Source organism: Lethenteron reissneri, chromosome 23, assembly GCF_015708825.2.
Source record: "Lethenteron reissneri isolate LAM-NWPU_2019-01 chromosome 23, ASM1570882v1, whole genome shotgun sequence".
In the NCBI taxonomy this organism is placed as follows: Eukaryota; Metazoa; Chordata; class Hyperoartia; order Petromyzontiformes; family Petromyzontidae; genus Lethenteron; species Lethenteron reissneri.
Genome location: NC_083801.1, coordinates 15779216 through 15792652, shown reverse-complemented (window position 1 = coordinate 15792652; position 13437 = coordinate 15779216). Strand labels below are relative to the sequence as shown.

The following is a 13437-nucleotide window of genomic DNA, read 5'->3' as shown; positions in this document are numbered from 1 at the left end:
CACGCCGGCTTGTGCCCGCCCTCACAGTCGGGCATATTTGCGGAATACACCACGCCGCCGTTGACCGAGCAACCCAACGTTGACCGAGCAACCCAACGTTCCTACCAGCTCCCTCCGCAGGAATGTGTTTGTTTGTGTGCCAGTTCTCTAACATTTACACACGGATGCACCCAAAAAGAAACATCCCCAATATCTGCATTACCGTATGTGTTCAACAGTATGAACATGCAAATCTTTGTCGCTTAATGCAAATACATTGTACTCTGCAATGGGTATGCTGTACAGTACTCGTACATACTGGTTTCTATACGCACCGACATACAGGGCATAGAAAAACAGGCTGCACCAAGTGTTTATTCGTACATCAACACGAAACACATCGTTAAACCTCCAGAATGTAAAAAGACAAGTGCTCCCAAAATTTTCTATTGAAAATATAAGTATAGTATAACGTAATGGACACATCTTCCATATTTTTTTTTATAAATGTAGTCATGTTGCTGCCACCGCCACAAGAAAACAGTAGTTAGCACAAAGGCCATCAAGGTATGCTGCTCAAGAACGCCCATTAATACATTACATTGCTTGCCTTATAAACATTGTGGCATGTCAGTGTTTTTTCTCCATTCTCAAAATAATATTGCGGAGTAAATATACTTATTTTTCATGGTAATTTCATTATAACATATGCCACACGTTTATTGGAATGTCAGACGTTAAACAAGATACTGTGCAAAGTACATTTTTAGAACAGCAGAGTGGTTAAATGACAAATAAGAGACGCTGGTCTCGTTAAAGAAATACAGAAACAAAGCAAACCATTGAATGAATTGAACATTAAGGGAAACAATAATACTGACATCCATTGACAAGCCATTCAGCCTTTAACCGTCCCACCTGCTAGGTTGGAGTACCTGCACAACTGTCAACGTGGCTCTATTCCATGCAAGAAGTGCAATTTGTCCCCGAATAGATCGTTCATTGCATGCTGGTACACATGCGGGAATTCCTCATCGGTTTTTTCAACTGCATCAAATTAGTAATATTCCTGAATTCATAATATACAATGATAATCACAAGCATACTTGCATGTTTAATTATTTTCAATCGCTCTAATAACGTGGGGAAAGGCACACATCCCATATTTAATGGAGCCAAGTTTACAGTTTCCCACCCATCTTTTGACACAATGCTCCAAGCAAAATTACTGCCTTTTCCAGCTATACACTATTGATAGACACAGTACAAACTTGCACGTAAGTAGATGAGAAATAATGTCATGTAAATTCTAGAACATAACATGTATTATGTGCATCAAGAGGCATTTTAAGAGTCCCCATTCCCCATCAAAAACACAAGCTGCCAGGGGAAAGTTTTACAAAGGTATAATATGCAATAAAAAGGTGTCAATACAAAATATAAGCGTACACATTCTTTTGCACACATTTAATGGTGTGCGTAATTATTTTGCACAAAGAAAATACACATGTAAAGCACCAACCATCAGCACACATGGCACTTCATTGGTCATGAACAATATGGTCTCCAGTAGGCTTTCATGTTGTATTTGTTCCACCGTCTAAAGGCAAAGTGCTCCTAATGTCGACAGTAAGGCGCTCAATGGGAGGTTGGATGTGTAATAGCCTTCCTATGACGATGAACTCCTGATGGTTCCTGACTTTCCATTTACTTCGATGGTCTTCACAGACTTTGGCACCTATATAAATCGAGCAGGGGGGTGGGGGGGAGGGTATATCGCATTTAAATTACACAGGCAGTCCTCGGACCTACATCAGGTTACAGTCCTAGAAAAGGTGTCGCAAGCGGAAGCGACATATGCCGAGACAGATTTTCCCAGATAAACAATGATACAATAGGGGGTCACGTTCCTGACCAAGGATCCTATATGCCACTTTTAATAGATATAAATACAAGTAGCATATTTAATCAACTACCAATTATATATAAAGTACAATATTAGTGTCTAGAAAGTTCTTACCTTTTTTAAAGGATGAAATAAATCAAATTATTTAAAAATGCTTAAACAGCGCGAAGAATGCACATAGGTTTAGCACCGGAGCGCGTCGGGAGGCTGACTGACTGGGTGGCGTACTGTGTTGTTTGTTTGTGCACAGAACCAGCAACTGAGTCAGCGTCACGCCGTATGTAAGGGTCTGACCGCCAAAAGTAACAAGGGTGTCAATTGGTGACCTGCCTTAAGTGCGGATCAACGTAAGTCGAACAGACTTAAGTTGAGGACCAACTGTATATTTTAATTGCAATACAGTATATATTTCTCTATTGCAACACTGCAATACAATTTTTTTTTTAAGTTAAAATGATTTCCACCTTAACTTCAAAGCATTTCTAAGAAATAAAAAATGTGTGTGTAGTAAATATATATGTATGCATGTGTATAAACTGAGCTCTTGTGCCCACCTTTTTAAGCATGCCAGCACAACTGCCGGATCGGATGGCATCAAGCATGGCCAGACGTGCCTCCTCCGGACTACACTCTGTACTTCTGGCCCCATTACCCATAAGGATGACAGGAGGTGGGGCTGTGGGAACTGGAGGAGAATGCACAGATGCAAGCCGTGTCCGCACTGTGGCTGAATCGCTCGAGTCAGCTTCTCTCAACTGCTGAGACACCAGTTCTTCTGCTGCTGTAGATGAGGTCTATGAAAACCAAAAGACACAGTACACACCAGTCAATGAGACACCAAGAAGTGTGATACCTGAGGTCACACACTTCAAGTTCAGACAAATCATGCCATTGTTCGATGCTGTACAAACGTACATCCTTAAGCTCAAGAAAATTATATTAAAGCATGTTTTTGTTAATGTATTTATTAATGTCTTTATTAATGGGAGCAGTCAAATAGGCCCTAATATCCGTGATTCGTACAATTTGAAACAGCTGTCAGGTTCACAAAAGTTCCATTATCCACGGCCCTATTCTTCCTATTATCCTCGATTATCCCCGACTTTTTCATTAGTCATTGCGGAGTGGCATCCTATAATCTGAGATTTTTGCAGATAAGAGTCCCACGGCACATACATCCTATTATCCGAAACTTTTTATTTAAAAAATCACTTTGACCAAAGCAAATTAACGGATGGCGCTTGCTTTGTTTATACACTGCATGGAAAAACAAAGACACACAGACGAGACACACACACGAGACACAAATATCCCACTCTGTATATCTGTCACCGACTCTTGGAGCAAGTGATGTTAGCACGAGCACCCATGAAGGCAGGAACGTTACACGAGGGTGGCCAGCATTACGCCCGGCCACCTTTGTCTCCCTCGTGCTAATATTTACACACCGCACCAGGTACTCATTTGAGGCCGAGTCAACATAGAAGAGGCCCAGAATCAGTTTAAATATTTGTCACTGGTTTTGACCGTGAGCAGGAATTTAACTGGTGTATCTAGGTTCACAGCACGGTGCACAAACCGCTGCACTGCCGCTCCCCAAAGACAGAGACACACCCAGAGACACAAAGACATGAAGACACACACAGACGGAGACGCACAAAGACTTGGAGATTGAGAGTGATGGAGACAAACACAGACACACATGTAGATACATGCACTGTACATAAAAACACAGGTGAAGATAGGGGCAGGGGAAAGCACATTACAAACACACAAAGTGAGCAATAGATCAGCAGACGCACAGAGATACTTCAGAGATGTGTTTCAAGCGTGTGAGCGTACGCAAACACCTGATGTTTTTTAAAGACGACCCACCCCTCACATACTCCTATTAGCCTCGATTTGTTTGCAGACAAGAGTAATTGCCAGGCCAGTCTATTTTTCGCAGGTACTGACCAGTCACTTTCCCAACATGCACTGTGTCATTATTTCTATAAGCCACGATTTTTCGGGGATAGGAGGGGCAAAATCGCAGATAACGCCTCGGATAATGAGATCCGCGATATGGGTCCCCAACATTAAACGCACAGTCCTATACTATCATTCTGATTCTGGAAAAAGACTAATGAATACCAAATACCACCTGTGTAGACGATGAAGAGGCATTTGACCCAGTAGAAATTGATGAAGTAATCCAAGTTTTCATAAATGAAGGCCGAAGTGAAAATATTAGAAAACTAAAAACACTGTTTACAAAAATGGAATGGCAACACTTGAATAAGATGAAGCATACTTTTTTTTTAACTGCAAACATGTGAAAGTAAAGCAAAATATTGTGCATCTAGAGGACAGCTTAAGCTTTATTTTTAATTAAATAAAAAAAATGATTTGGCAAGGCGTATGGTTTTAAGATGAGATATGATACATACATCAAGCAAGAGATTCGGTTTACATTTTTCAGAAATCCGATTTTTTGGATATTAGGCTTATTCCAGGACTGTATTTAACATTATTTTATTTAGATTTATTAAATGTGAAGATCTTTCATTGTTTATGCAATACATTTAATAATCCAAATTACTTGAAATACTAACCACTGATTTTTTTATTTTAACATACAGTTCCAACTGTAAAATTTAAATTTTCATGTATTTATAAATTAAGCAAACGTTACATTATGTTACAGCACTTTTGGCAGGAAAGTGTGGCTGTGACATCGTCAAGGTGATGTCACTGCGAAATTATTAAATGTAAATGTGTAACAGGCGACGTTTTGCGCAATGGCTCTTCTTCATAGCGAATCAATTATGTTCTATGAAGAAGGGCCATTGAGCAAAACTTAGCTGATTACATATTTTAAGGCAATGTTATTTCCTAATGTGGAGGGTTTGTTAATTGTACTTGTGCACTACTGGCAATGCAGCATCACCAAATAATTTGAAGTGGAAGTTTAATGTTAAAATATAACTAAAATGTGCATATGTTTGAATGACAAATTACGAGATGTACTATTTACAAATTTTAAGTTCATCATTGCTGAATTATAATTGCAAAGGTTTTAGAAAATCATAAGCTCAGAATTAGTTCATTATTTTGATTAACGCAAAATTAAACAATTTAGTGAAAAAAATAAAAGGAAAACATAATGGGAACGAGGAGCATTGTTAATGTTTATAGCCATAACATGGCTTCATAGACCATCCTAAGGCATGCTGTTTTCCTGCACCACTGTCCACTGGCGCCATGGGTCTACTTGACTGGCGCTTTTTCTTCCCACAGACTCTGCCCACCCTACTTTGGCCTTAGGATGTTTAAACAACCTTATCAGTCCTCCCTAAAATAAATGCATCCATGTGTCAACATTATACAAACACAGCTTTTAATCCAACCTTAATTACTACTGCTGCAAGAGGCCAGAGAGGCAAAAGGTCCCAACTAGTAAGTGTCAGCACTAAATGAGAACTGCTTGTCGAGCCAGCGGGATTGAGCAGGGGGGTAGGTGACAGCTGGTTTTAGGTTTTGCAGGTTTGCAGTGCCAAGAAACCTTAACAGCTGAACTTATTCAAAGTCGTCACGATATGAGCTTGGGTTACATGAATGCATACATCCCAAGGTAAATTATGTAAGCCATTTGCCAAGATGTCACCACCTCAATAATGTGTAGTTTTATTATTTTAACAAGTACCACATCTGCAATGTTAGATGCTGGCCCACAAGGTCACGTGTTCCAAACTTAATTTAAACCAATTTGGATGTTTTTTATTTAATGAATTGTGAAAACAAATTTTTTTTTGCAAAAGTGAAGTGGATAACTGGCTTTTAAAAGTACCAATAGATAAATAATGTGAAAGAGGTCTAAATAAGTGCATATCCCATCAAATGCAAATGCCTGTTAAATATTTGGTGCAGGAGATACTGCAACAGCAGTCGTGGCTCTTGTTGGCATAGGGACCAAACCAAAATACAAATAAACAATTCCTAGAACAGCCCCCAAAGTGCATACACGTGTCTGTCGCGTGGTCACAAAATGTTTATACAGATGAAACCGACCTATCAAATGTTCAAAGCACTTCATCCAGTATCCAGTTACCAAGGTGCGTAGACTTTAATAAAATAAAAGCAAAGTATACTTCATAAATATTGCTACAAATAGCTTAATTGATTTCACAAGAGGATCGTGAAAAAATACATTTTAAATGTAATTTTTTGTTCACAACAGGCAAGTTACTTTTCTTTTCAAGTTATCTTGAAGGAGTATTCTAGTTATATGCTTACAATTACGACTCGCCACGTAACAAGAAATCCATTGAATAGTCAATAATGTGGCTCAGTCGTTCAAGCTACACAGGGCACATGAGAAACCATTTGCAATATGAAAAGTCCAGACCCCTCACTGGATGATGGTAAGGTTTAATATCATTTGATTGAAAATAGCAGTATTGCTGAGACAAAAACAATCTCTTTTTATACTATACAGCATGTATAGCTTTACAAATCAACTAACATTTCACAGATATGAAAAAAAGATAAGTAAGGACATCTATTGGGATGGGAATTGAGGTGAATGTAAAATAATTGTTGGAACATTATTTGTTCAGACCATTATAAGGAATTATGAACGTCTAAGACAATTAATGATTGTCCTCTTGAAAGATAAATAATCTGCAAAATTAAATACACAGTTGTCACTTGCATTCCAACTTACTTTTCTCAGTCGTTTTCCTCCTGCGCCTGATCGAATAGCCGCCATAAGAGCGTCTCTTTCCGTCTCACTTTCAACAGCAGCCGGTATCTTCTGCAGATTTTCACCTGAAACCTAGAATATATTGAAACAACAACCAGAACATTTATGGAAATGTGTACAACGTTTCACATTAGTAAGGTAAATGTTTAAGATAATTCTAATTATACATATGCAATAATAGTTAAAAATGTTCTATAAATACGTTTTAAAATAAATGAATTACACACATTTGCCATATTTATTACAATATTTTAAATGTGACGATGTAGACAAAGTATTCTGACCTTTCTCAATCTGCCCATGTTGTCTGTAGACTGAAGTGCTTCCATTAGGGAATTATGTGGATTGTTATCCTTCAGAATTGGTTTTTGCACCACAGGTTTTAACTTCAGCATCGGTCCAAACAGACCAGTATCTTCACCTGATGGTTTTCTCTGCTCATAAATAAGACTGGGACTTTCCAGTGCAGTTCCAGTGGTATTTAAAACTGTGGGCGGCTGATAGAAAGGACTTGCATCTGTGGATTTTGGAGAACTGAGAACAGACTGAATTTGAGATGAGTTAGACGCTGATTTTACATTAAAAGGGTATCCACTACTTGTTTGAGAAATCACCGGCGGTGGTGACTTGACAGCAAAGACAGTGTTCTTAGACTCTAAATGACTAGACTCTACACTCATGCTAGATGGTTTGTCATCTTTGAATATGACACTTGGGAAACTGACTGGTCTAAATAGTTTTGGCTTCCATTGATGAACTCGTGGTGCCTCAATTATAATCACTTTCCCTGGGTCACCTGGAGCATTTGGAATGTTGGCATTTTCTTCCGTAGAAAACTGTGGTGGTGGTGGAATTATGAGCTCATCCTGTTCACAATTTACCTGAAGTGGTGGCAAAGCATCCACAGGTGTTGTCTTTGTTGTGGTTGTGCCACTGTAAGTTTCATTTGGAGTATCAATGGACTTGTAGGCTGTTTTCTTGGCAATGGCAGATGCCACATAGAGGCTGGAGGTTCTCCTGCCGGGACGGAAAAATGCATCTTGCTTTGAGCTAGATGGTGGAGATGTGGCAATGCTGGCAAGTGGCTCGGTGGCTTTTACAGCAGAGTGTTGCTGAGATATTGTCTCTGGAGTACACTGGAGGGAATGGGACCTCTGGAATGGGCGAGTCACATTTGAGAGCCCTGATAAAGGAGGAATCAATGGTGGGGGAATCAATGGTGGGGGAATTAATGGTGGAGAAATCACTGGTGACTGATGTGCTGTATGTTGTTGTGGATTGGCTGTAATGTCCCTGATCTTCGCTGTAGAGTCATATTTCAACTTTTCTTTGATTTCTTTTGTAGTATCGGTTGCAGTAGCAGTCTCAGTCTTGCTGGCTTCTGTTTCATAAGTTGGTAAAAGGAATGGGACATCAGCTGTTTCAGGTTTTGGTCTTATGACTGGCTTGGAAGGAACAATTCTGTAAGTGGTCAATCCCACTTTAGGAAGGTAATCTCTGGTGATTTCATTTGTGGACCTCCACCGATCTGAAGGCTGCTTATAGACAGGAAGAACTGGAGAAGATGGTTCAGCAGAATTATATTGATATTCAACTTCAGGTACACATGGCTCTCTTGAAATTGATCGTGTCTTGTAAAAAATGCTGTTTTGCATCGAAGCCTCAGGCTCATTTGACTGGTCCATTACTGGCTGTGAAGTTTTATTTATTTCGGATACTTTTTCACTTTTAATGCTTTCTGAAATAATTGTTTTTTCTGATGGTTTAGTTAGCCTTTCTTCTGCAATAACCTTGAAAACTTTGTTTGGTTCAACTATTTCTTCTCTAGCTCCTGCAATTTCTTTATGGATTTCTACTGGCTGGATCATTACTGACTCTTCCACGTATGTCATGTATTTTTGTGTTACCAGTTGTTTTTTATACTGTTCGGATGATGCATTCTGTCGTTCCGCAGGTATACTCTTTACTTGCTTGTCCACAGATTTGGCATGTACTACAGGGATTTTCTCCACATGCGCATTTAGAAAGGTTTCATTTTTAACAGGCATTTTATCTAGACACTTTAGGCTTCCTCCATGCCTTTCTGCCCTGCTTAACTCACTATTTGGTTTGGTGGATATGTCAGGGAAAGCCATAGATAACCTTTTATGTCTGGGGTCTTGTTCACCCACTACACAACCAGATGCTTTTGCAGTGGCCCCAGAAAAAGACCCACAAAGGGTAGGTTTGGATTTATGGTCACGTTGCTGGGCCAAGGCAGATTTCTGAACCTTGGCAAGAAAGTCGACTTTTACTTCATTACCATCCTTTTTCTGAGTAACAGGTGGCTTATCAGAAACCTGTTGCACATTTCCAGCCTTGTTTTTATCAGCTGCTTCCCTTTTTTGCATATCATTATAAGCTTTGAGAAATTGCAAAGCTTTTTTTGAAGGTCCTCTTTTGACATCTGTTGCCACATTGGCATTTGCTGATAAAACAGGATACTTTGTCTCGTTGTTTATATCTACTTTATCAGTATTGTTGGAGCTGCTGTCTGCAGTGGCTTTTATCACTGTTGAATCTGGAAGGGCTGGCTCTGGCTTTTTAACCGGCTCTACAATAAAATTAACGTCAGCCTCTGCTTGAATATTTTTTACAGTCTCCACATTGGGGTGACTACTCTTAGACCTCAAGTCATCATCTGCAAACAAGACAAAAGCATACATTTTATATGATGTTTAAATCACAAATGCCACACCAATTATGCCACGTAAATATTTCAGAAAATGGTTATATTATCACTCATTTGCTTTTCACTTCTTGCATGCTTTATGAATAACACTGAATTTTGTCACATGTTAAGTATTGTGCTATATTGTTCTTATTTCCATGACTAACCATTCTGTGTATAAAAGCACTCACCCGTCAGCCCCATTTCAAGTTCAGCAATTAACTCATCGAATTCAGCAGTTGCTGCAGCATCAGTGTTAGCCTGTACCAGGTCTGATGAATATTCTTGCACCATGTTATCAGCTAAGGCGCTGCACCAACATTAATAAACAGCACAAATTACATAGGAAACGTGTTCTTTTAGCATAACAGGACACTTGACATTACAAACTGAGCATTTCAACGCATAAAAATTAAAATAAAGCAAAGTGTCACGTGTAAAAATAGCATATTTGTTCGAAGAGCAATGGGTTGTGATGCCTTACTGGGCTTGCTGAGATGCGCCACAGAAAGTCTTCTGTGTCTCAGACTTGGCGGTGGTTCCTTGTTCAAGCCTACGGGGTGCCGCTTCAGGCATGCACTGTTGCTTTGTGACATTGGAATCACTGCCCATTCCACCACCCTCGTTCAAAGTTTTTTCTACAGCAGTAATAAATGTCAAACAACATATAAATAAGGTCCATTAAACATTGTGGATATGAACACCATAATGTACTTCAAAACGTTGAACAATGCTTTTTTTACGAGTGATGTGAATCCATTTTCTCAGACAAAGGTGCAAGTTCACACAAACGATTATGGTATGTAAGAGCACTTGGGGGGAAAAAATCGGGTTATTTTCATTTATGTCTTCAATACCACAGATATTTCTTATTAAAACCACAAAATGTGAAGCATATAGTATTTTTGAACACAGACGAATGCCCCTTGTTTCACCGTACTGTTTCTGCATCTCCATGAGCAAGTATTTGCAACCAATGGATTTTCTCCGACATATATGTGTCATCAGTGCGCAGGTGTTTTGAGAAAAGTAAACAGCGAGGCAATATTTATACTGCAAGGCTGTGGCTCCATGAATGACGCAAAAAGACGTTCCCACCGTAATCTCAGGCATCTGCTCTGGGTTTTGTGTGAAGTTTTTGTTAAACAAAAAGAGCTTTTGGCCAACAGAAGACATATACTGTACAACAACCAGAATAAACACCATAGCCAAAGATTATATCTGGTGAGAACAGACTTGCTCAATGTACAAATTGTGGATGAAAGAGTCACTTACATGAGCAGTAAGCAAGAGTATTAGTCCAACATTGGCAGAAGAAATTGCTTGAGAGTTTTTAACATAATAAACATAAACTTGTATACACATTTGAAATTTGATTTGTGCAAGCTTTCAGAATTTACATGTTATATTTTAAATCAATAATGCTTTCATCAAAAGCGCAACTGATTAGCACCTCACATTATCACGTCTGGCTACGTACGGCGCGAAATAATTTCAACAAACATACATTAAATATTTTTTAGATACAAAAGAATGTCACGTTAATGTCAAACATACAATGTTTGACTTGTTTGTCCATTGGAAATCCAAATTCCAGTTTTACAAAACATCGTCAACAAATAAACAATAAGGTACAATGTTGTTTAGAACATAGGTAGCCAATGAAAGTAAAAAGTAGAGCACTTGGTGGAGCATTTAAGAGCTTAAATTCAGAAATCTATAACATGCAAACATATGGGTATACTCACACTACCACTTTAAACAAGTTGAAAATGTTACGTTATAAGCACCACAATTGCCGTTTAAACAAAGATTCACAGTTCAAACATAAGTTATGTGCGTGTTCAACATATGTATGAACAGTTGAAAAGATATATCTTATGAAATTCCACGAGAGATGTTTGACAGCCAGTTATATGTGCAAGCCAAATAAAAGAGAAAAAAGCCAATGGTTGTCCTTGTAAAAGAGCTGCTTAGCTCAATGGGCTTTACCAGCTGAAATAAAGTTAGTCTGAATTTGCATGGAACATATGTAAAAGAATACTATGTAAATCATAAATTAGATTTTTTTTTTTGTATTTTGGCAGGCTGTTTGCACCACAGCCTTTCAGAATTTTCATGGAAAATGAGGACCATGAGGGTAAAGGACTTTAAAAAGATCCTTCATTTAATCCACACACTTTAAAAGGAAATGGTGCCCCTGCTGCAAGGTTATGCAGTTGTTTAACCTTGTCAGCATTATTCTGCAGTATGAAAGTCAATTTTATATCTGAATTAACATGCCTAAAACTTTTAATAAATAACATATTTTATGAAAGTAGTGCAATAATTAGCCAATTGTCGGCACATGATTACAATTTTGATCACAAGATATCTAAATGAGCAACCATTTAAAGATAGTTTATTGGATTACAATTACTTGTGGCCTTCATACTGCATATACAGCCATCTATTCCAATGAAGCCATGCATTTTACAGCTCACTGCAATGATTACCTGCTACACCGCGTGACACACATCTGGCTTGAAATGGAAACGGGGTGTGTGTACTATTGTTGAATAGCCGTGTGGGAACACAAGTGGGTGCAGCAGTGCGGTATTACGAGGAGCTACACAGACCCTCCTCACCTGATGGAACGGCATGAGGAGGTGCAGGGGGTGGAGCGGTCGGCTCAGGAGGAGGAGGAGGGTATGGTGGAGGAGGGGGTGCCTGGAACTGTGGAGGATCCCGTGCGATGCCGGGTGGCGGCGAGGTGGGAACGACGGGAGGTGGGGACGCCTGGGACCCGCGTGGGGGTTTTACAGGTGTAGGCCGTTCACTTACTCCTAAGGTTGTGGCAACATTAATATTGATGAACACACGGGAGTACACGCCAATGTGAATTGTTTTGCAGTATATTATTGTGAAGATAATAATGTAAATTCACACACGTGACACATCGTATGTAGAATGTACAATAATTGAGTTATTTGTGTTAACATGTATATACATCACACGGGACTTTCAGGCTGTGAGAAAAAAAGTTCCCAAAGTAAACTCAAGGCAAATTTATTTTGGAATATTTCCACAGAAATTACTTTATGCAGATATCGTTTAACATTTGTTGTGGCCCTAGCTGCTACTCAACTAACACAGACGCCACAATGTACAGTATGCAAAAAGTTGTAGCAGCATTGGTTATTGTTATATAATGTTTTTAAAACTATTTTCAACTAAATATTTTAAACCAAAATAATCTGCAGGAGCGGACACAACTTAGATTACCAGCCTATGAGAGCAGTGCCATAACTGGAGTGCTACTGGAGCACTCCAAAGAATTTCCAATTTCAAAGGTGCCCAGCCAACTGGCGGGCACAAGCCCATCGTGTCACCAACTCATGTGTCCTGCTTGCACGAGTAAATTCACAAACGCATACCCACAAACCCAGGTGTCCGGTGGATGGACGCTCATCGGGCGACTAGCACCCGAACAAATGTTATGCAACACTTACTCAGACAACAAAATGCTTACGTTCCAGAGATGGCCACCCCAGAAGTTAGACCAGTGTCCAACCACAAATACTTGGCATAAACTACCACATTCAAGATAGCCAATATTAGCTTTTGGGGATCAAAATGCCAAACCTCTTTTACAGAGGTAAATGCCAATATCAGGGTGACTTTCCATACTATAAATGCAAACCTCATCGAGGCTATGGGCTCAAGTCGAGTCCCCATGGACAGCATCAGGGACTATGGGCAACGTAAAACCAAATGCAGTGTATCTTAAAAAGGGCCCTTTTGTGGAATATGTTAATTATTGGGTGAGACGGTTGCCCCCCTGATCTTTAAACAAAGCCACAAATACAAGTCGCTCTATTCTGATGGCGGTTGGCACAAGGACTTTCTAGAATTCGAGAATCTTGGGGATCTAGCACTTCCAAGGGTGACTACTACGTTCCAATAAAATAAAAACAGTACCCTTAATCGATACACATTCGGCACATATTATTAATATTGTCCATGGTGGCATCTGCGCAAGTATAATTTAAATATTTACCTTCTTTATTTTCATCCTTTAGCGGTAAGCTCCCAGAACTTTGAGTGGAGGCTGGGAAA

General features: G+C 39.3%; 1 protein-coding gene across 7 annotated transcripts in view; it reads right to left on the bottom strand.

Annotated features, from left to right (window-relative positions):
* Window positions 1-336: 336 nt before the first annotated feature.
* The window catches only part of LOC133346091 (protein cordon-bleu-like), a 60972-nt gene continuing 47871 nt past the window's right edge, over window positions 337-13437 (bottom strand). For all 7 annotated transcript variants that reach the window (XM_061557464.1, XM_061557469.1, XM_061557466.1 and 4 more), the window contains 8 exons: window positions 13379-13429; window positions 11967-12164; window positions 9824-9977; window positions 9531-9649; window positions 6914-9309; window positions 6591-6701; window positions 2440-2679; window positions 337-1717 (listed from right to left, as the gene is read on the bottom strand). In XM_061557464.1, the coding sequence (XP_061413448.1) occupies window positions 1649-1717; window positions 2440-2679; window positions 6591-6701; window positions 6914-9309; window positions 9531-9649; window positions 9824-9977; window positions 11967-12164; window positions 13379-13429 (3338 nt within the window). In that variant the 3' untranslated portion in view covers window positions 337-1648. The remainder of the gene's footprint in view (window positions 1718-2439; window positions 2680-6590; window positions 6702-6913; window positions 9310-9530; window positions 9650-9823; window positions 9978-11966; window positions 12165-13378; window positions 13430-13437) is intronic.